The sequence below is a fragment of the Dermochelys coriacea genome, chromosome 17, assembly GCF_009764565.3.
Source record: "Dermochelys coriacea isolate rDerCor1 chromosome 17, rDerCor1.pri.v4, whole genome shotgun sequence".
In the NCBI taxonomy this organism is placed as follows: Eukaryota; Metazoa; Chordata; order Testudines; family Dermochelyidae; genus Dermochelys; species Dermochelys coriacea.
The window spans coordinates 9,654,177-9,678,240 of record NC_050084.1 but is presented as its reverse complement, the minus strand read 5'-3'; the positions used below and the strand labels follow the sequence as shown (position 1 = coordinate 9,678,240).

General features: G+C 43.1%; 1 protein-coding gene across 12 annotated transcripts in view; it reads right to left on the bottom strand.

Moving 5' to 3' along the window:
* The window catches only part of KSR1 (kinase suppressor of ras 1), a 125,803-nt gene that overhangs the window by 4,017 nt on the left and 97,722 nt on the right, over positions 1-24,064 (bottom strand). For 8 of the 12 annotated variants that reach the window (XR_006276281.1, XR_006276282.1, XR_006276284.1 and 5 more), the window contains 9 exons: positions 23,523-23,577; positions 21,879-21,927; positions 20,218-20,597; positions 19,198-19,294; positions 12,935-13,068; positions 12,124-12,255; positions 11,594-11,729; positions 10,205-10,338; positions 54-115 (listed from right to left, as the gene is read on the bottom strand). Coding sequence is in view for 4 of the 12 variants with exons in the window: in XM_038375680.2 (XP_038231608.1) it covers positions 3,160-3,238; positions 10,205-10,338; positions 11,594-11,729; positions 12,124-12,255; positions 12,935-13,068; positions 19,198-19,294; positions 20,218-20,597; positions 21,879-21,927; positions 23,523-23,577 (1,196 nt within the window). In the remaining 8 variants the exon portion in view is untranslated. The other 4 variants (XM_038375680.2, XM_043499749.1, XM_038375687.2 and 1 more) reach the window with 3 other exon arrangements.

Sequence of the window (24,064 nt, the reverse complement as noted above, 5' to 3'; positions counted from 1 at the left end):
TGCTATTCACTAGGATTTTACCTGTAGTTAGTTCACTCAGGATCAGAACACACCTTTTCTCCTAGTTAGGATGCAGCCCCAGAGCGGCTGCTCCACAAGACCTCTGTTTCCCCACCTACAAAATGAGAACAGATCTTACTCATCTTTGTGCTTTGAGATCTGCACTACGTAAAAACATGAAGTCTTATTAGGCAGCATGGAGAGGCATTCCAGGGGGCCTGGCTCACAATGTTTCTATGCACATGACACCCCATTTGACAATGGCACCTGCACACAGCCCCTTGCACGGGGGGGCAGCCCAGGGTATTGTACATGCAGGGTTGCCTAACGCCAGCATACAGCTGCACATTAACATGGCCTTTGTATCTCATATGCAAGTGCATTTGGGTGGGATGATTCCACTAGTCACTAACCAGAACGTGGCCCCTTTGTTTCTATGCAAAAAGTGCAGAGTTTGTGGTTTTTACCTCAAAAATCAACCTTTAACACACACGACAAAACATGAAACATGGCTCAGGTCAGATGGCCCAAGATGGGACTGTCTTCCTCGCTGTAAAATACTTGTCAGCCTTAGGTTTTACACCAAACATAAATGCTTCAAGCCCGATTTCTTTTCAGAAGAAAAGCATGACAATCAAGTCCTGCATCCCAGCATAGTCACTGGTGATGAATAAGAAAAGGCAGCTGAAATTCTCCCTACAGCTTTTGCACAGAAAATTTCAAAAGTGAAATGAAACTTTTATAAAAAAAAAAAAAAAAAAAAGTTATTTTGCCACTTCCACTGGAAAGAACTTGCACGCTAAAAGTAATACCATGTGGTTAACCAGTTGAAGAAGCGATGGGGGGAGGCGTTTCCAGGAACTCAGTGCTGTGTCAGCAGAAATCGTTCTAGTCTGGAGACAGGTTTCAGAGGGATAGCTGTGTAAATTTGTATCAGCAAAAACGAGAAATCCTTGTGGCACCTTAGAGACTAACACATTTATTTGGGCATAACTTTTGTGGGCTAAAACCCACTTCATCAGATGCATGGAGTGAAAAATACAGTAGGCAGGTATATGTGTTCACCCCTTCTTGTCAACGGTTGGGAAGAGGCCACTTCTACCTTATTGAATTGGCCTCGTTAGCACTGTCCCCTGACTTGGTAAGGCAACTCCCATCTTTTCATGGGCTATAATATATATCTGCCTACTGTACTGGGGAGGGGGCAGAAGGGGGAACTCAAGTTCTGGTTTGATCTAGAGAATAGTATAAGGACACATCTAAAATCACCTCTCCTGTTTGTGTTCATGTCACTCTCTTTCGTTCTTATGCAGAGGATTTAGTAAGGAGGATGAACTAAACAGGCTGTTCAGAAGTCTCACTTGGGCAAAGCAGCATAACTGAACTCTGCAGGAAGAGCACAACAGGAAACGAAGCGTTCTGTTCACCCTGAGACACCCTGGGCCTGATTTTCAGAGGTAGCTCCCAGGGAAGTCAACAGGATCCGCAGGTGTTCAGCAACTTTGAAAAAAATCAGGGCATTTACGGTTACTGCTTATTTGCCTATCTAGGAGGGTCCTTTGAAGACAGTTTCTCTTTTCCACTAAAAGCCATGTTGTTTTGCATTGTTAAAATGTCAGTAGTGCCAATAAAGGGCCAAAGCCAATTAAAACCATAACCCAGTTTCTGTATTCTAGAAACACTGAAGTTGGGGGGGGAGGGGAGTTAGGGGGAATAATTATTTGATCTTTTGGGGGGTCTCACTGTAGGAAGTAGGTAATTTTTTTAACTGAATCCACTCTGATGTGATAGATAGATATAGATATATATATATATATATATATATACACACACACACATACATACATACACACACATACACATATATATATATACACACATATATATATACACACACACACACACATATACCACCACCAGCACAGTTTTAGTAAATAGTACAAATCCAGCTCTCATTTCCTTTACACTCATTTTACATCTGTGTAACTCCATGGACGCCGCTGTAAGCGAGAATAGAAGCAGGTCCTGAATGTGGCTATATGGTCTCAAATGCAACTGGCATGGACAGGATCCTAGCACCCATTATTCAATTACAGTGGAACCTGCTTACAGTGAAACTCCATTCACAATGGAGAAGAATTTAAGTCCCAAATAAGCGGTACTGCAATATGCAGGTGGCAACTCGGATTACTGTGAATCTGTAAAAATTAAAGCTGAGAACAAACAAATCCTTAAAAGGATTAAGGTGCCCAGTTCTCACTGAAAGCCAATGAGATTATGATGCTTCCACTCCCCTCAGGTTTTTTGTTTGTTTGTTTTAAATCTCACCCTCTGCTATTCTATGAATAAATGAACTATGCTAGAAAAGGGTTTCACTCTAATCAATAGTCAAGACAAAAGGCCAGGATTCTGATCTCAGTGTAAATCTGGACTCTGAGTTAACACCACTGTGGAGGTATTCCAGATTTGCACCAGAGATCAGAACCAGCCCAAGCTTGATAAAGTTTCCAGAGAAGATCAGTAATCAAGAGTTTATTAGTTTGCCCAAACCATAACACAATACATGCATTTCCTTTCAATATAATAAAAATCTAAAGTTCTTTTAGAAGTTTCCTTATGGAGACAAAATGGGGCCATAACTCCATTCCTTCTCACTTGAATTGGCTGCATTAGTGATTTAAATCTAGTGGTTCTCAGACACATGTGCAACCTCTATTAGCTTCAGTGGAAACTGCATGATTTGCAGTGCAGAAATTAGCCCTTAGTTACTCCACAGATGCAACAGAGAACTGGGGGAGCAGTTCTTTTCAGTGCCATTTGAATGCTTGCACTTAAGAAAAAAATCTTAAATCACCTTTATTATTATTATTATCATCATCATCATCATCATCATCATCATCATCATCATCATCATCATCATCAGTTAAAAAAATATAGTTCACATAGAGAAACATATGATGTAAACATTTGTTTAAATAATTGCTGGTGCTTAGGTAGAACTCGGACATCAGAAACAACATAAGACAGTTTGAACGGAGGGGTCGTGTGGCTCTCAGGTACGGCTGCACCAGTTTCATAGTTCGGAAGATCCCGTGAAGGTTTCTGATGTTTTGTGTAAGCAGGTAGACAACAATATCAACAAGATAATTACACACCATGCTATATCTTTTGATTACTTGATTCCAGGATTCCCAAGCCAAATCTTTCAAAACGGAGGACAACTTTGCTACTGTTAATGCTGAAAAGAGTGGGGAAGGGAGGGGAAAAAAAGTTATGCATTTCTTTTCTTTTTTTTGTTGATTAATTGTACAAAGAGCCCTATAAACAGCCCTTATAAAGAGTCCTATAAAGAAAATATAATGTGTTGGGCTCTGCAGTACAGCACAACGCAAGGTCATCCAACAAAGAAATTTAAGTAAAGTGATTGGCAAATAAAATAAACTTCGGTAACAGGGCTTGATGCTGAAGTCTTTTCAGGATAGGGTGCCCCTAGCGCAAATCTTTTCTGCTTCAAAGAGAAGTAAATTTCAGAAGGGGGGGGTGGAGGGGGGAAAACACACACACTCGGGAATTTTCAAAGGCCCAAAATGTGTGCTGGAAGCCCGACACCCACTGACTTTAAATGGGTGTTGGAACCCAGCTGTCCTTTCTGCATTTGAAAATCTCCCTCTCCCAAAATGGATCTCTCCCCTTCCCACATTGATCAAAGGTAAGAAACTAGATTCATTCTTAACTGGATAGGGAGAAAAGAAATAAAGAAGTCTGGGAAACCATTGTTAAGGTGGGAGGAGGAAAATTACTATTGAAAGGTCAATTTCTATCAAGGAAAAAAGGATCAATCTGACATGGTCAATTAAATAATCTTTTAAAAACCCATCCTTTTTTCCTCTTTCCAGACTGTAATTAGGGTTAATGGAAAGAGACCCTCCTACATTTACTAAAGGTTCGTTAGCACTATCTTCAAAGATTCAATATACAAAAAGACATCTCCTCAGATGACTTAACTCATTTGTGGTACCTGCCTTTATCTGTTGAAAGGTACTTCTTTTACTGTATAATATTGCACACAAGCACCTGGCTATCTGGAAATGTAACACCATGTATGTACAGAGACATTCATCTCTGGAAAACACACATTGGAGATCATTTGTCTTCACTGAAAATTAGTGCAAACTGATAGAGGCTCTTGCTTCATAGCCTGCCAAACTAAAACGTTTGTTAGAAATCAGGATCTGTAAGGGCTTGTCTACATGTGGCCTCCCAGGAAAGTTTATCTGAATTAACTAGAGGTGTGAATTTAAAGTGGATTTGTTAAACTGCCTAAACCCCTATGTGGACACTCATTCAAAATTAAAGTAGCTTTAATTTAGTTTAACCCTGAATGAGAAAGCATCTACACAGGGGTTTAATGCACTTTAATCATTTTCACGGAAATCAGTCACTGAATTCCTCTTTCCAATGGAAAAGTTAACTCTGATTAAATTTATCCTGAGTGTCCCCATGTAGACAAAACCCTAAAATTAAAAATATGCTGAGATCAAGCTTGATTCAGCAAAGCTCTTAACTGCTTAAATTGAAGTAGTGGAACTTAAAGCAAAGCCCTTTGCTAAATAGGGGCCCTAATTAGCAACGCCCAAGTGATGGATAGAATTCAAGGAGGACTTGTGGCACCTTAGAGGCTAACAAATTTATTGGAGCATAAGCTTACATGAGCTACAGCTCACGATGAAGTGAGCTGTAGCTCACGTAAGCTTATGCTCCAATAAATTTGTTAGCCTCTAAGGTGCCACAAGTCCTCCTTTTCTTTTTGCGGATACAGACTAACAACGGCTGCTACTCTGAAACCCGACAGAATTCAAATGGCTGGATTGCCCCTGGGCCTGTGTGGGTGTGTAAAGAGGAGGGAGAAGCCACAAGTAATTTAAAAAAAAAAATAAATAAAAAAAAGTTACAAGTGGTCCCAAAACCGAGGGCTGTTCTATACTACAAAGTTAGGTCGGTTTCACTCCATTGCTCAGGGCTATGAAACAAAATTCTTCCATCGACGTAGATACTGCCTCTCAGAGAAGGTGGCTTTACTACAGTGATGGAAAAACCCTTTCCATCATGGTAGTGTCTACACTACAGCATCGAAGCTGCAGCTGTACTGCAGAAGCGTTTCTAGCATAGATGCACCTTGAGAAAGGAAACCTACTTCCTTCCAGTTCTCTCCCCTGGAAAGCGAGTGGAAGTGAGGAGCCTAAATACCCTTTGAGGACCTAAGCCTCAGTCACTAAACTCCTCGACCAGGGCTTCCTGGACCTGAGAGGGGTCCGGCCCTTCGGAGCACGTGCGGTGCCAGGTGAGCGTGCTGCCGGGGGGGAGGGGAGAGCGGGGGGAAGAGAGAAAAGGGTGGCAGGTGAGAGGGGGACTGTGGAGTCCTCCTCTCTGGTCCTAGCCCCGCCTGCACCCCAAACGCCTCATCCCCAGCCCTGCCACACCCCAGAGCCTGCCCCCCCCCGCTAGAGCCCTCAACCCCTGCACCCCAACCCTCTGCCCCAGCCCCAAGCTCCCTCCTGCAGTGTGAATCCCTCATCCCCAGTCCCCTTACCCCCAGCCAGAGCCCTCATCCTCCCACCCCACATTGAGCAATATAGGGGAACGGTTAAATGCTTACTGTTTCCCTTCCACTTTTACATTATTTAAAAATATATATATCAGCTTACAAGGCAAGTGTGAGGGGACAGGGACAGGACTTGGACCTGTTCTGGGCACCACCAAAAGTTACACTAATCTGTCACCCCATTCAGCATTACTTCCTAATGATAATTTGTGCCTGTGAAAACATAACATTCAGGAGCTACACAACACAGCAATAACAATTTGAGGTGTAACCTAAGGACTCAACTGCTCGAGTCCCGTGCCACTCTTTGTTGGATGAGACTTACAGAATGCACACAACCAAAAACAACATTTAGCAACTACAAAACAACCCACAACTATAGAATCCAAGCACAGAGTGCCATTTCTGTTGCTTATGCCTTGCTAGTAGTAGGAGTTAGACAGTAATCACAAGACCATTTCAAGGAAGAAGTTACAGCCTACCCTGTCGAAATGATTCAGAAGTGAACACAAATGGCCATGTTGTTAGTTGACAGCAATTTTTCTTGAAGACAAGCATTGTTAATCAAGCTAACAGCCCACACCAAGAGAAAAGACAGGAGAGAGGAATTCGTAAAGTGTTGGTTATGTCCAAAGGTTAAAAAAATTGGTAGTTTTGTTTTTAAGTGAGAGATGATTGTCCAAGTTGTCGATTAAGATACAACACATGGAAGCATGCAAGGCAGACCCAGTTATTGCACCAGTAGCTACAACCTATAAAAGATAGGAAGAAAAAAAAAATAATAAGAGTTAGTTTGCAATCACTAGAAGCAAGCTTTAGAGAATTATACATTGTGAGATTTATCCTAAAACAAATCAAGGGGTTAGTGTAGTGATTCTCAAAGTGCATAATGAACCCAAACTATTTTCCAGAGAGGGTGTGAACCTCTATTTCGCCATTGTGCCTCAGAATCACACAGCTTGCATTTAAAAAATGAGAAAAGTCGGTCTCTAGCTGTTACGGTTATGAAGAAAATCTTCAAAACATGACCTGAATGTAACCAATCCAGTAATGTCTGCCTGAATTTGCAGAGAGGCTGAAACAATAGCTCTTAGTTGTGAACTGCCCCATTCATTTAGCGGGCACTAACTCAAATGCCAATGTTGATAATTAACACGGTTGACATTTACAATATTTCACTGTTAAAAGCATTCAAAAAAGGAGAGGAAGTATCAATTTATGAAAATCTACACAGACTACTCAGAGTCTGTCTACACAGGGAAATTGGCCATATAGCTATTGCAGAATATGCTATTCCACACACTATTCCAGAATAAAAGTGATTACTCCGCTGTAAAAGTGCACTAATCATTCCAGATAAAGTGACTTATTCCAGAAGCGTGCCCACATGGGGATCTATTCCAAAATAGCCACTGCAGAATAGCTTGCTCCACATAGTTGTTCCAGTCAATCTCCCTATGTAGACAAGTCCTCAGTGACAGCTTCTTTTGGGGATGCCTTTGAGAACACACGGGATGGGGCCTACAGAGGGTCACTATTGGATTCATCTTCTTGATGGGAAGCTGACCTTCCAAAGTTTTGGGAAATGCTGAGTTCGCGAAAAGATGCCAGAGCATTCATAAAAATTCAGAGTGGCCACTTATCTAGCAGAAGTGTCCTTTATTGTGCAGAGAAACAAGACGTCACTGAACAGAAACATTGGACATTTTAAGATATCCTCTGCACCTTTCATATAATACTGTGCTCTTCTGTACTGTAGTTATCTATCTACAGCAAGGAAAGCAGACTCCTTTTGGACATGCTGCTGTGTCAAATTTGCTAGACAAACCTCATAGCCAATGAGCAGTCATGTCACCCAAATGGGTAAATGATTTAGATTCACAGAAAGAAGGATCAGTGTAAGTGAATACAAAGGGAGGGGAAATGTCACAATGGAGACTGGATGGCTCAGCAGGCACTTGGTAATGGGTTAGGGAGCCCTCCACCTCTACATAGCAGGTTAGAAGTGAGCCAAGGTTGGTTGTGACTGAACTTTGACTTAATGGGCGATCCCAATCCCATCCCTAGTGGGAAGTGCCCAGTCACATTTGGAATTCAGTGAGGTCCTTCCAGGCCAATCAAAATGGGGCTGGAGATTGAGCCACCCTATCAAACAGAGCTGAGGCACATTGAGGAACACTCCTGCTGCTGGTAGCTGGGGCTAAACAGAGGGCTTCCCTCTCCAGGGCTGTCAGTCCAGCACCTTTCAAAAGAATTAAAAATATACCTCAATGTGTAGAGGAAAGCTATTCAGATAAAGGATCTGATGGGAGCAGACATGTGGTGCTTCTGAACGCCCCATTAGGTATCCACATCTTTATGCGCCTAAACACCTTTAAAAACCTGACCCCAAATCCCTACATGCAAAAAAAAAAAAAAAAAGCTGTTGATGATCTTAGCATCTTTCAGCTATGAAATAGAACCATCCATATTTAGATGTGCTTTATAAGGTAAGTGGGGATTTTCAGACAGACAGTAGACAGTGTACAGGTCACATTCCATGTTACGGTTAATTAATCTCAGGAGATTAGACACACAAAGATAGATTCATTGCCACTGTAACTCCATTAGTTACTGACCTCATCCTGTAACTGCTCCGGGTGTGGAATTGCCACTGAATTCACTGGGAGTTCTATGCACAAAACAGGATCCAGCCCACCTTTTACTATCTAACTCTGCTAACTCAATGAAAGAGGGATTTCTAAGATAAAATCTCATTAGATCAGAGGGGAGCAATAAGAACAGGCTATTTCTCTTATTATAGAAGCACAGGTAGGAAAAGCACCATAATTATATGCCATACATGTGCTTACATATTTTAGCGCAAGTTTCAACATCATTTTCAAATTATTTAAAAACAAAACCCAATCCTGAAAATTATATATGATTTTATAATTAATCCCGAAGAGTCTATGATCAAATTTCTTAAAGGTCAGAGCTCAAAATCAACAACAGCAAGGACTAAGGTTACATTGCCCCATTGTAGCTGCTGTAAGCATTCAGGGTGCAAGAAGGTACTTGGCTTTCCCAGGAGCACACCATTGCATAGTATCTGTATAACTGGGGATATATTTGACATGTGTTCTTTTTAAGAACATTTGTGTTATAGCTTTAGAAAAATGACTATAATGGAACAAGTGTAAAGGATTCACGGTGCTTTATGCTTAAAGCAGAGATTGATGCAGAGAGGAAAAATATCAGAAAGCTCTATTTATCAATGACTGAACAGTAAATGTTCATTCTTTGCTGAGAGTAGTGTCCTTTTGCGTAGTAATGATGCCAGGGTCTTGGAGGAAACAGTCACATTTCAGAATGAATTCGAAGTATTCAGAATTCCATGTCATGTTAGACCAGAAGATTTTGCACAGGGAAATTGGAGAAGTGTTCAAAAAAGTAAAAATCAGGAAATGCAGTGGTAATTGCAATACAGAAAAAATGTGAAGCATTTGAGGAGTTATGGCAAGATACCGCAGGAGGATCACGAAGGGTTAAGAGATGGGAAAGAGGATGATCAAACCATTGGAAAAAAGGAGAGAGAAAAAAATAAATATTAGAAGTTCTATTCATGAAAATATAGCAAAAGAGTAGAATTCTCCCCAGTACACTGGGCCTTAGTACCTCACATAAACCCTGCTTTGGGGAACTGGTTCTGGAAAGCATGAAAGCATGTGCCTAAATCCCATTGACTTCAATGGAAGTAAAGCGCTTTCCTGAGATCAGGATACTTTCTTGCACAAAGGCCCAATTCTGCAAATCCTTATTCTTTTGAGTAGCCTTTCCTCATATTAGTCATGTAATTAATGCTGATGGAGTTACACTGACATTAAACTGGTATGAGATGAAATCAGGCCCACTGGCTACCATGTTGACTCAGTTCTGCTCCCACTGAAATCAGGGAAAAAACTCCCACTGGTTTCAATGCACACAGAATCAGAAGCTATGTCCCCCTGAGTTAGTGGCTATTCATGAGACGGAGGTTAAAATGCTCAGGCCCTGTGGTACAGTTAGCTTTATACTATTCTTCTACACTAAGGTGAATTTCACATCAGATTTTGGTTTATCCCCATCATTTACTTCAGAGACTCATGACTGTATCACTATTTAGGTTACAGCTATAATCCCATAGGACAATCCTCAGAATATATTCCAGCACATCCCTTTGCCATGCCCCCTTTCCAGCCACTACCACCCACTTTTGAGGCACAAACATTACAAGGTTGTTTGCCACTTTCCACCAAAACTGGTGGACTTTCTGCCTCAGAAGATGATTTAAAACAAAGGGTAAATAACTGACAATGGATTTACTCTTCCTTTTAAAGCAGGAATAACGCCTAAGTCTGCAATTTCACGGGGTGGGGGTGGGAGAAGAGAGACTCAAAAAAAGACATTTTAAAAAATGGAATGAATCATTTTCTGCTGGGGAAGGAATTAAGTGTTCTTTAAGTTAGTGAATATCAAATAAATATAACTCTGTTATTACAGCATTATACAGAAGAGAAAAAAAATAGCACACATTCTATAGGTGCAATCCCACTCCCGTGAAAGTAAGTAGGAGATACTCACTCTGCAGATTTCCAGAAGTGTCCGGGATGCGACAGCCTTCGGTTCAGTTTTGGCAGTTTTTCAAGCATATCCACGAGAAGAGTAAAGCTGGGTCTCTCACTGAGGTCGAAAGACCAACATGCTGAGAGGATTTCCTGAGGATGACATTTTGGGGGGTCATTATCATCCTGTTTAGTTCATGAGGCCAGTGATGGGGCCAAATGACTAGGGCTTCTGTTTTTGGGCACCCAACTTATGACACTTTGAAGGGGCCTGATTTTCAGACAGCAGGTGCTCAGTGGCTTCTGAAAATTGGAGTCTCTCAAGTTGAGTTCCCAAAGTCACCAGTCACTTGAAAATCTTGACTTTGCTCTTTATTCCACGTCAGTTATTCAGGACAAGGGACAACTTATAAATTAAGGGCACATACTTCAAACAATCCTGGCAACAGCCTAAACAATACAGAGCTTATGGATTTCTACAAGAAATGAGTGAAATTCATCCACCCCACTTCCTGAATACACATGTCCAGCACCTGCACAAATGAGCTGTGAGAGTAATGGAGAAACTAATGGAGGCTAAAACCTACTCCAGCTTGTGGGCAGCGTACAGAGCAACCCTGCAGGTTCTCCACAAAAAACTCCACCCCCTGAACTTGAACAAGGACTGCAGCCACAGGATCAAAGAAATCCCAACCCTGTGACCGTGATGTCCCTTCTCCCCTGGCTCCTCTGGAAATCCCAGCTGGACTGTCCTATGAAGAGCTGGCACAGGGTTCTGATCCAGCGTGTGCAGAGCTTGACACCCATGCAGCCACTTCTCTAACAAACCACAGAGGTTCCAGGGTACAGGGGGACATCCAGGGCTCTTACTGCGAAAGGTAAGTGTACCCAGATACAAAAGCTGTGCTATCTGACACGATCCTCCTCCAAGTGGAACTGTCTGGGGATAAGTCTGTTGAGCATAAATCTGCAGAAAATGCTTAGGAAACTATGGGGTAAAATCCTGACCCCACCAAAATAAAGGGGAATTTTGCCATTGACTTTACTGAGGCCAAGGTGTCACCCGATGAGGTAAGCACCCAGTTCCTTTTCTGTCCTTACTCTGTTGGGGCAAGGGAATGCATTTTGCCATGAGAACGGCAGCTAGATGGTAAAGCTCTTTGAGGCAGGCACCATCTTTTTGTTCTGTGTTTGTACAGCGCGAAGCTCTGGTCCATGACTGGGTCAGAACACCATGCGGTACCTGAGTGCGTACATATCTGAATTGGGGCAAAATAGCTGGTTTTTAGGGTGTGTTTTTCCCTTTTCTGTCATAATTTTGATTGAGGCTTCAAGTAAGCTTCCCCCTCCTCTCCAGACCTGTTACAGAATCTCTGATCAATGGCTCTTTGAAAGGATTTCCACTTACACTGACTTCTTTCCCTACACTAACTGTAGCAAGGACATGCTTCACTCCTTCTCCGCTTCCGATCTGCCAGATGAGTGCTTCAGCTGGCTGGCTCTTGAAAGGCCATTCTCTTGCTTGGAGCTCATACCAAACCGTCCTGAAACACCGGTAAATAAATTAAGCCTCACAACATCCCTGTGAAGAAGACAGAGTACCAACATCCCTGTTTTACAGATGGGGACACTAAGGCACTGATCACTTATGGAACAGGACCAATATCGTATAGGAATAAAACAACTCCTGCTTCCCCATCCTGTGCCTTAAGCACAAGGCAATTCTTCCTCTCCGATAAAATGTCTGCTGGCTTATGTCTTTTGTAGCAAGGGATTGAACAGCAAAGAAAAACAACGCACCGTTATTCAACTCTCTGTACTTGAGGCCTGATCCAAAGCCCATTCCAATGAATGTGGTTCTTTCCCTTTACTTTGGATCAGGTCATAGTTTAGAGAGTTCATGCATCCTTACAATCTACCAATGATTCATATTCTTACCCAAAAGCATAGACGTCTGCAGCTTTGGAGAAGGGCAGCTTGTCTTCGTCTTTCCCAGGAGACATCTCACGAACGATTTCAGGGGCCAGATAGCACAGCCAGTCATGGGGCAACTTCAGTTCATTTTCACGCCTTAGTTCAAGGAGGAAGTGAGATTAGCTAACCCCTTTTGTGTGCTATAATTGGCCACAGCACAGCACTAGCTGCAGGAACTCTTGATGGGAATCTGAAAATTTCTTCTCCAAGTTTTATTTTTTTTTTATCATGGAAATATACTGGGCCTAATTCTTGGTGGCTCCATTCCTGCACTTGCTCCTTATGTTCGGAGGCTGTGCAGGGGCCTGGTCAGCCCCTGATGCAATTTAGGGCAACCTGGAAGCTGCTCTATCTTATACTAATTCCCATGGTCCCCCATAGACCTGGGAAACAGGGGAGGGATGTAGTGTAATGAATTCTGACCACACATCCCTTCTTTTGCCTTGAACACTAAGAGCTAGGAGGCATAGCTGGTACCCCTTATGTCAACTCTATACGTGCTGGAAGGGCGTCTGGGAAGGGGTATTTCCGAGGGGCCCCTTTCTCCTGCTTTAAGACCCCTTTATTTTGCCAGAGTGCCTTAGCATGACAGTTAGACACACACACACACCACTTTTCAAACCTGGGTGTCTAAAGTTAGGTGTCTATATCTGTTAAAGCAAATCATTTCTCTTGATTTACACCAGTGTAATGGAGATCAGAATCTGGCCCCTTGTCTACTTGGTCACCATTGCTTGTTTCAGAAATGGACTAGCGACGTTAACCCTCAACTTACCTTCCCTCCTGAACCACACCCGAAATACCGAATAGTCCAAAGTCTGTGATCACCACTTTGCCATTGTCATAGAAGACATTCTTGGACTTCAAATCTTTATGCACAATCCCCTTTGCATGAAGATACCCCATGCCCTGGAAAAGATTGACACACGTGGCTGTAACCCTACCTTACACAACCCCCATTTCCATGTGACCTGGTTGTATGTGACATTCTTTTAACAGATTTATCCTCACGCCACCTCTGTGAGGTAGGGCAGATCTATCATCACCTGTTTCCAGATGGGAGGCTCAGGGAGCCTGGGTCACTTACAGGAAGTCTGTGGGAGAGCAGGGAATTGCACCCGTCATCTGAGGCTAATGTGCTACCCAGCTCCCAGACCCCCTTCCCCTTCACAACTCAGCCCCGCTAGGGCTTCTGGTTCTGCGCTTTGACAATCTTGGTACCCTACAGGGGGTTGGGAAAGGATGCAGATCAGCAGGTTAGTGGGGGAAGAGGAGGGATGGGAATAGATTTCCAGTTCCTGCAGCCTCATCATTTACTTTGAGTACCTAATACCAGTCCACGTTCCTGCCCGTGGGCCAAAGCTCATGCCATAACATATTGCTGGGTTGCTGCAGAGCAGAGACTGAAACTTCCCTCTCCAGCTACGCAGCCTCTATGCCCACAATGAGGCACTGCCTGCAATGTGCTGTGGAAAAAGCATCTGGCTCATTCACTGCCAGGGACATCTGCCTATGTGCACTTGTTATCCAGCTTCCATCAGCAAATCGGATGCCAGTGAGCTGCCTTCCTGAGCCCAGGCCGACACTAGCAGAGACAAAACAAGCATACCTAGCACATTAGGAAATGGAGCAGTACTTTCGTTGTGGGCTTCAGCAGCAGAAAGGAGAACAGGAGGCGTGTCAAATGCCCAGCCCGCAGGCCCAATCCAGCCCACTTGATGCATCACTGGGTAGGTCTGTGCAGTGAGCCTTTGAGCCAGGGTTGACAGATTTGGGCTTGCGTTACAGCGCTAAAAATAACTGAAGATGCTACTCCCCTTGCTAGGTTTCAGACGGCGAGCTCCAGCCTGGGCGGCAAGGTAAAAAGCACAGTGTACACAGCTATTTTCAGTGTGGTAGCGTCAGCCTCGTCAACCCGAGTCTACAGAGTCGGGCTCGGAGGATTGCTGCCACCTGCTGCCTGCACGCACCCGATATGGCTCACCATTCAGATTCTGCAGAAGTTAGGTGCAAGGGTGAGAGAGGTCAAAATAGATTCATAGATACTAAGGTCAGAAGGGACCATTCTGATCATCTAGTCAGACCTCCTGCACAGCGCAGGCCACAGAATCTCACCCACCCACTCCTACGAAAAACCTCACCTATGTCTGAGCTATTGAAGTCCTTAAATCATGGTTTAAAGACTTCAAGGAGCAGAGAAGCCTCCCCCAAGTCACCCATGCCCCATGCTACAGAGGAAGGCGAAAAACCTCCAGGGCCTCTCCAATCTGCCCTGGAGGAAAATTACTTCCTGACCCCAAATATGGCAATCAACTAAACCCTGAGCATATGGGCAAGATTCACCAGCCAGATACTACAGAAAATTCTTTCCTGGGTAACTCAGATCCCATCCATCTAATATCCCATCTCAGGGGATTAGTCCCATTTACCCTGAATATTTAAAGATCAATTACTTACCAAAATCCCATTATACCATCTCCTCCATAAACTTATTGAGTAGAATCTTAAAACCAGATAGATCTTTTGCCCCCACTGCTTCCCTTGGAAGGCTATTCCAAAACTTCACTCCTCTGATGGTTAGAAACCTTGGTCTGATTTCAAGTCTAAACTTCCTGGTGGCCAGTTTATACCTATTTGTTCTTGTGTCCACATTGGTGCTGAGCTGAAATAATTCCTCTCCCTCTCCTGTATTTATCCCTCTGATATATTTATAGAGAGCAATCATATCTCCCCTCTTCCTTCTTTTAGTTAGGCTAAACAAGCCAAGCTCCTTAAGTCTCCTTTCATAAGACAAGTTTTCCATTCCTCCGATCATCCTAGTAGCCCTTCTCTGTACCTGCTCCAGCTTGAATTCATCCTTTTTAAACATGGGAGACCAGAACTGCACACAGTATTCTAGGTGAGGTCTCACCAGTGCCTTGTATAATGGTACTAAAACCTCCTTATCCCTACTGGAAATGCCTCTCCTGATGCATCCCAAAACCGCATTAGCTTTTTTCACAGCCGTATCACATTGGCAGCTCAGTCATCCTATGATCAACCAATACTCCAAGGTCCTTCTCCTCTTCCGTTACTTCTAATTGATGCGTCCCCAACTTGTAACTAAAATTCTTCTTATTAATCCCTAAACGCATAACCTTACACTTCTCACTATTAAATTTCATCCTATTGCTATTACTCCAGTTTACAAGGTCATCCAGATCCTCCTGTATAATATCCCGATCCTTCTCTGAATTGGCAATACCTCCCAGCTTTGTATCATCTGCAAACTTTATTAGCACACTACCACTTTTTGTGCCAAGGTCAGTAATAAAAAGATTAAATAAGATTGGTCCCAAAACCGATCCCTGAGGAACTCCACTGGTAACCTCCCTCCAGCCTGACAGTTCGCCTTTCAGTAGGACCCGTTGCAGTCTCCCCTTTAACCAATTCCTTATCCACCTTTTGATGTTCATATTGATCCCCATCTTCTCCAATTTAACTAATAATTCCCCATGTGGCACGGTATCAAATGCCTTACTGAAATCTAAGTAAATTAGATCCACTGCATTTCCTTTATCTAAAAAATCTGTTACCTTTTCAAAAAAGGAGATTAGGTTGGTTTGGCACGATCTACCTTTTGTAAAACCATGTTGTATTTTGTTCCATTTACCATTGACTTCAATGTCCTTAACTAATTTCTCCTTCAAAATTTTTTCCAGGACCTTGCATACTACAGATGTCAAACTAACTGGCCTGTAGTTACCCGGATCACTTTTTTTTCCTTTCTTAAAAATAGGAACTATATTAGCAATTCTCCAATCATTCGGTACTACTCCCGAGTTTACAAATTCATTAAAAATTCTTGCTAATGGGCTTGCAATTTCAGGTGCCAATTCCTTTAATATTCTTGGATGAAGATTATCTGGGCCCCCCGATTTAGTCCCATTAAGCTGTTTGAGTTTCGCTTCTGCCTCAGATATGGTAATATCTACCTCCATATCCTCATTCCCATTTGTCATGCTACCATTATCCCTAAGATCCTCTTTAGCCTTATTAAAGACTGAGGCAAAGTATTTGTTTAGATATTGGGCCATACCTAGATTATCTTTAACCTCCACTCCATCCTCAGTGTTTAGCGGCCCCACTTCTTCTTTCTTAGTTTTCTTCTTATTTATATGGCTATAGAACCTTTTACTATTCGTTTTAATTCCCTTTGCAAGGTCCAACTCCTCCTCTACCTTTAGATCCATAAGTTCTTCAGTCCAATCCACTTCCCTAACTAATTTCCTTAATTTTTGAAAGTCAGCCCTTTTGAAATCAAAAACTCTATTGCAGATTTATTTTTGTTAAATCCTTCCACTTAGTTTGAACTGAATTAGCTCATGACCACTTGAGCCAAGATTGTCCCCTACAACCATTTCTTCTATGAGATCCTTGCTACTCAGCAAAATTAAATCTAAAATGGCATCCCCTCTAGTCGGTTCAGCAACTACTTGATGAATGAATCCATCAGCTATCACATCTAGGAAAATCTGAGCCCTATTATTATTACTAGCACTGGTCCTCCAGTCTATATCTGGGAAGTTAGTCTCCCATGATCACGCAGTTTCCATTAGTATTTACTTTACTAAAAACATTAAAAAGGGCTCTATCCATATCCAAATTAGATCCCGGAGGTCTATAGCACACCCCAAGCACTATCGTAGGAGAGGCTTTACTAGTTGTTATCTTCCCCAATGTAATTTTTGCCCAGACGGACTCTGTCTTATCCATTGCATCGCTTCTTATTTCTTTACATTCTACCTCATCACTGATATACAATGCTACTCCACCACCTTTACCTTTGTTTCTGTCTTTCCTAATCAGCACATACCCTTCAATACCTGTAGTCCAGTCATGACTACTATTCCACCATGTTTCTGTTATCCCTATAATATCTGGTTTCACTTCCTGCACCAGTAGCTCTAGTTCCTCCATTTTGTTACCTAGGCTCCTCGCATTGGTGTACAAACATCTTAATTTTTGCTGTTTGGCTTCGCTCACATTTTGTACCCTATTAGGCACAGTCATTCTACAGCCAGTATAACCTATTAGACTAGTATCCACACCGCCCTCGCTCCTTATATACATTCTCCTACCCATGGCTGTATCCTTTCTTACTTAGTCTTCTTCCCTCTTAATGCTAAAATCTGGCGTGGAGATTACCTGGACATCTCCCAACCATCTCCCCCTAATTCCTAGTTTAAAGATCTCTTTATCAGTTGTGCCAGCCTTGATCCTAGAAGTCTATTTCCTTCCCTACTCAGATGAAGTCCATCCCAAAAAAAGTTGAGCGTAGACAAGGCCACTGAGACACACAGACAGACTGCCAGAAACAACTGCTCTGAGAGGCGTGAACTTCCAGGCCACTGAGATGTTGAGACCTAAACCTAACAACAGACGTCACTATCACGACCATTTTAGCAGATGGGATGGGAAAGTGGGTGAGAGTGAAACCCAGAGAGACTTGGAGTAGAAGATCCAGAAGGGAGAAAGGAGGAGAGGTGCAGGTAGAGAAGCGGGGGGGGGGGGGGGGGGGGGGGAGGGGGGAGAAGAGAAACAAAGGAGGATAGGGAAGAAAGCAAAAGAAGAGGGCAGAAATTGCGGTGGTTCAAGCTGAACACATTTTCCCCATTGAGTGATACTGAATGGGACAGTCAATATCATTAAATAAGAGCTTTAGGTGTTTATCTACAAAGCCATGATCTTTGGGCCAGCCTTCCTTTGAAACCAACGGGAGATCCAACGTGGATTGAGGGAAGCAAGGATATAGCCTTGAGTTTATCCCCCAGCCCACGGATCAGAATTACAGAAAGAATTCAACCCCCTCCCCCAAGCTGAGCTTGCCATCCCTACAGTCCAGCATATCTGGCTACATTTCGAAAGCTTTCATCAGAGCCATTGAGGAAGTTAATAAGCAACTTGCCCGAGGTCACACGGCAGCCTTGGGGCAGAGTCTGGAACAGAAAGCGGGCTGCCTGAGTCACAGCCCCATGCATTGTCCTATAAAAACGCCTCACAGAATCCATAAACACTGGGAGTTTCCTGGTCAACTGGAAGAGTCGTCTGCCCAAGAGGAAAAAGGTCATTCTTATGCTAGAAGGACCACTCTGCATTTGTAGTAAAACAGCCAGTAAACTTGAGCAGCCCCAAGGAATAGACTAGATGACAGAGAAAACCAAAGAGAGCCTTGCATTTGGCATGCCTTGCAATTATTAACTCATGAGAAGCAGGATGTGAGATTAGTCCAGCATAGAAAAGCGCAGAAACATAACACTGGCTTTGATGATCTGCATTCCAAACAGTAGAGGAGAGGTCTGTTGCAAAAACACAGCACTGTACTTAAAGGAATACCAGAGCAGGGTTATGATCACTTCTTATACATTAGCATAATGGTGTGTCTCTTACATGACTTAATGAGGCAGCGCCTGGACATTCAAAGAGAGTTTCTTCCTCTTATTATAGCAGAACTCTTATCACAGACTTCATCCACACTGGCAATTCACCCCAGTTACAGCCACTGGTGTAGCTACCTTCTGCAAGCACGTAGTGTAGTCAGGGTAAGGTGCAATTGGCTGCAATTTGTGCTGGTGCTACTTGCCCTGATTTCAAAAGTGGGATAAGCCCCAGGGGGCAGATCCTCATTTGGGGTAAATTGACATAGCTTCATTGATGGCCATGAGCTTCAATGGAGCTATGACCATTTACTCTAGCTGAGTATCTGCCCCCATTGTCAAATAGCAGCTTGCACTGATGAAGCTATGCTGGTGGCTGAAATCAAGGCAAACTCTAAATGTAGACGAGGCTTAAAACAGAGCAATCAGCCACAAGCTTTACTCAAAATGAATTGCAGGCATCAGCGAAGTTCTGGACAAACCTGATCCAGGGTTTTGACTTCCCGAATTCCACAGGATTTGGAATGTCACTGCAAATATGATGCCCAGCTCAAAAGCTACCAGAAAGTTTTAGTTCTGAAACCAACAACCTCTTCCATTCACCTAGTGTTCTCTCTCTTACCTTAAGGATTTCTTGAGCAATCTGCCTGGTTTTGTTAATATCCAGAGATACCTTGGGATCCCTTACAAATGAGTGAAGCGTCCTTCCTTTGCAAAAGCTACAAAGAAAAGGGGAGGAGGATGGGGGGAGGGGAAAAAGAGGAGACAATGTGGTGAAAAATGCAAGTTCCTAAACATTCACCTTCCTTCCCTTGGGGAAAAATATATATCTAGACTTGAAAGTGCTCGATCTGTCAGTTTCATATGATGTTGATGGCAGGGTTTCATAACACAGGACCCTCCCCCACAAAAGAGAGAGAGTGTCTAGAAAATGTAAATGGGCCTGATTCTCATTTACAATAGGCCGCTTTACACTACTTTGAGTGTAAATGCCCACTTTAAGGCACTGCCACTTTCAGGCCTCTTTGCAACTTCTGGAGCAGCGTAAATGAAAACCAGGCATAAACTAAGCATGTACTGTACACAAATCGCTAAAAATCATGAGAGCAAGAGAAAGGTAACTACTTCTTTTTCCTGTTTCTTGATTTGCCAAGAGTCTTCCCTAAGTTTGGTTAGAAGCGGAACAAAAAGGACAGCTCATATGATAGCATTTTGTAAACGGATCAGGTCCTTGTACTGACTCTTAGAACATTTCTGTTTTTAAGAGTGTGCTCCCTAGATGGGAGAAAAAATAAATTACACCACTTCTTTTCCAAATTACACAGAAGGCCAGACTGTGGTAGCCTGACCTGCTTTAAATAGTACTTTGCTAGACCTTTCGGTCAGCAGAGATGTCAAAGAGTGACTAAGCATCAAGCTTGGACAACCACCAGTCCTTCCCACACATGGAGTCGCTGCTTTGGCAGGGCAGGGTGCTGGAACCATATGCTACTACTGCTCTTGCTTTACCTGCCTGTGGAGAGGTGATGTTTGTCTCCATTGCTCCCAACCCAGAGCCTTACACATTACATCTGCTTTCTGATCTGCAGTAAGAGCCCTATGAAAGTCATAGCAGTGCTGTGGTGAAATTCTATGTCCTCACCTGGTAATAATGGCTAAATGAGGGGGGTGCATGCACGCCCCCATGAAGAGCACCACGTTCTCATGTCGGGTCTGCCTGTAATTCATCACCTCCTTCTTAAAGAGTTTGAGATGGTCCTGATTGTTCCCATCGATCTCCAACAGCCTGATTGCCACCTCTCCGTGCCATTTCCCCCTGTAAACCTTCCCCCATCGCCCTTGGCCAATGGGTTCCCCCAGCTCAATCTGTTCAAAGGGAATATCCCACTCCTGCAGGTAGACGCTGGTCTGGCTGGCCTTGCGAGAGATCACCCCTTTCCAATGTGGCCGCTTGCTGGGCAAGTCATCTAACTCGTCCTCGTCGTCCTCCGGTTCCGATTTATTCGTCTCTTGCTCTTCGACCTGTTTGCAAATCAGAAGAGGGGGTGGGTGGGGAGAGGAACAACAGTTACACTGGAGTCCCACCTGGTGGTTGGTAACTGAGCTCTTAGCCCACTCTATATTTGTATTCCTCCAGCCAACAAACCCCAAAGATGATTAATGATGGGAGAACCTCAAAGGGTTCAGCTTGTGGGTTTGATCTGGTTAAGTACCCAGAAATCTAAAGGCTGATCTTAACCTCCCAAGGCTGTAAAGTGCAGCTGGGAAGGCTGCGAGAACAACCTCTCTCATGGTATCTCAGCACTTCTGGCTGGAGCTAGGGGGCTCGATCCCATATGGTGCTGAGCACTTGGAACTAGACATGGACTTTTGTGGGAGTTGTAGGTACTCAGCACCTCTCAGGATTTGACCCGAATTCTGCAAATGAAAATATAAAGTTGATTTTCAAAAAGGGGAACCAAAAGCTTCTTCAAACTTCAAGACCACGTTCCATTTGAGTTGGAAGCGAGATTCTCATCTGGGGCCAGATCTAAGGCCCAGTGAAGTCAATTGAAGGACTCTCATTGAAGACAATGGTCACTGGATTAAAGCCTGTAACAAAAACTGGCTCGCCCAGCCCTACAGCAATCCACTTTTACTTCCTGATCCAGCAAAGCACTTAAGCACGTGTTTAAGCAGAGCAGCCATCCCAGTGAAGTCTATGGGACTACCCACTTGCTTAAAAGTTAAATATGCACTTTGCTGGATTGGAGCCATAAGCTAATCTGACTGTTTATTGGAAGTCTCGGATTTAACTGCATAGATATGACATGCAGATTTAAAAGAGTTGTTTTACAAAAATGTTTTTAAAAAATTAAAAACAAAAACAACCACCCCAAATGCACCTCCAACAATCACTGCAATCAAAGGCTTTTTCTAGATGAAAACTACAACCCTGGTACTGGCACCAAATAGTCCTTCCAATTTATTGAGAAGTGAGCGAACAACAAAAGAGCTCCTTAGTACAATTGGAAAGGGTATAGCTAACATGCAGGCAAGTTAGATGTAGCCAAGTAAAAATACTGAAGTGTTTGCAGCCTAAGTTGTTTGTGTTTGCAACCCAGTTGTAGCATGAAAGGTGGGTTATTAAAGGAGATATTTTGTAGCACAGACCTCTATTTCATTACACAATAAAGCAATGCTGATTTCAGTAGTCATATCCTGAAGACCACAGCCCTGCTATTTAGCTTTTAATACAGCCTTTGTGACTGCGTATGGAGAGTGGACAAAGAGAGAGGTGGTCCATTTCACTCACAAGCATACCTCTGCATCAGGTTCTTCAGCCCCCTCTATGTCCAGCTGTTCATCAGCACTATCAAGAGAAAATGGGTTTACAATGAAAATATGATGGCATATGGACTCCGGCTAGGAAGCTGGGCTGCTGTTTAGATTTTCAGCACCACCAACAGAATTGAGAAGGGAACCAAAGTGTATCTACTAACATACCACATCAGAGGAGGGCGCTCTATTCTCCAGTTAGCAGGCAGGGAACTTCAGAAGACTATTTCCGATGTACAACTGAACCATCACTAAGCCCTTGTCTATACTAGAAGAAGAAGGGCCTGTTGCTACAGCAACAGCCAGCAAGGGAACATCTGGACAAGTAGTAGCACCAGTGATAACTGAGGGCAGGTAGGATTTGAATAGGTTTTCATGACATGGTCAACAGTTTAGCAGCAGTACAGAGGCACCATTGCTGTACCAGGCAATCTAATGTTCTTAGTGCAGATGCACCTACGTTGACAGAGCAATATGGAATATTGGCTATCATGTTATTAACTCCCAAAGACGATGAACAGTGATCCGCCCAAAGGCTGTGATCTTTACAATCCAGATCCCAAAGCATGCTTAGAGCCAGACATACCATGCTCTGTATATCCTAAAATCCTGCAAGGTCCATTTGACTGGACTTATCTGATCTCCCCTGGGGCACCCAAAAGGTACATTGAAGCCAGCAGCAGTCACACAACCAGCTCATCCCACTTCCCACGAGTCACCAGTTTGTTAACCTTTCATTTTAATTAGCTGTGATGGGGTATATAAAATCCACACTGGAACTGAAGGGGAAGGAGCAACTCTGGGCAGAGGAGACCCCCCACCCAGCCACACCTGCAGAGAATGTTTCAGCTGGAGGTTGACCCCAGGCATCTCAGAAGGCACCTGAAAGGGCAGGGAGTGAGGGAGAGAGAGAGAGAGAGATCTACCGAGAGCCCCTGGAGAAGGGTGCTGCAGAAACCTTCTACTGGAGGAAAAAAACCTGAGCTGATGGTTCAATCATCATCATCATCTTTTGCTTAACTACTGTGAGGCAAAAAACTGTAAGACTTTGGCAAGAGCATGGGTGGGAAGTGGCGGCCCAGGGAGGCAGCCTTAATGTAAGTTAAAGGTAAGACTGGCCAAAGATATTATGTTGAAACTGTTTGATAGCAAGTTGGTTTTTCAATTAACAGTTTTTTTTGTTGCAGTCAACAAAACAAAACACCCCAAATGCCTGTAAAAAGAAATATTTCAGCCACAAACAAATAGTTTAGGTTTTGGCCAACATTTTTTCAGTAAACCGTAAATTTTCTGTGGAAAATTTTGATGAAAAATTGATTTTTTTAAAAAAAATTTTCTGTGGGCAACCTCTTCTTTGTTTTTAATCATTCGAAATGGTCAGAAAATGTGAGAACTTTGCATGTCACTTTCATCCATGAAGTGATGGAGTAAGCATCATAACCTCTCTTTACCAAGTTTATAAAATGGATCAGTGCTTTCCCCAAAGTTGCACAATGAATCCATGGCAGAATTCAGAATGGAACCCAGAAGCCCTGCCTACTGGCCCCTCTTCTCTAACCATTCAACAAAAGTGTTAACTTTTCAGTTAGCTATGAAGTAAACAAAAGGATAAAGAAACATAATGCTTACTTAGTGTCTTCAGCTGTTTCAGGTGGCTGTATTACTTGTGGGGGGCTGGGAATTTCTTAAAAAAAATAAAATAAAAAATAAAATAAAATACAATATATGTATTTCACGCTTAATCCCTACCATATACTACTGTGGATTTATTTCTCAACCAGGAAATACACAGGCAGGTACATTACATACTGACATTTCTACACACCAAGTAAACAATGAACAACCAGCATAGTGCTAAATTATGGGCATTAACGTTGACTGACTGAATCTGATTATTTACTTGTTCAATTACCACCTATAACATTTTGTGAAGTATTCAACTCATCTGCTAACTTAATCCTGAAAAAATTTACCTGGATGTGCTTAGCTTTAAGCAGTCAATTCTACTAGTCGTGCTACACTGAGTGCGGCTACACTGCAATCACTGGGTGTGAGTGCAGCTCGTAGGGATAGATCCGAGGCTAGCTTTAATCTAGCTAGCTCAGGTAATGGAGCAGTGAAGCTGTGGGCATGCGTAGTACAGGCCAACTCAGAACCCTGCACAATCACTC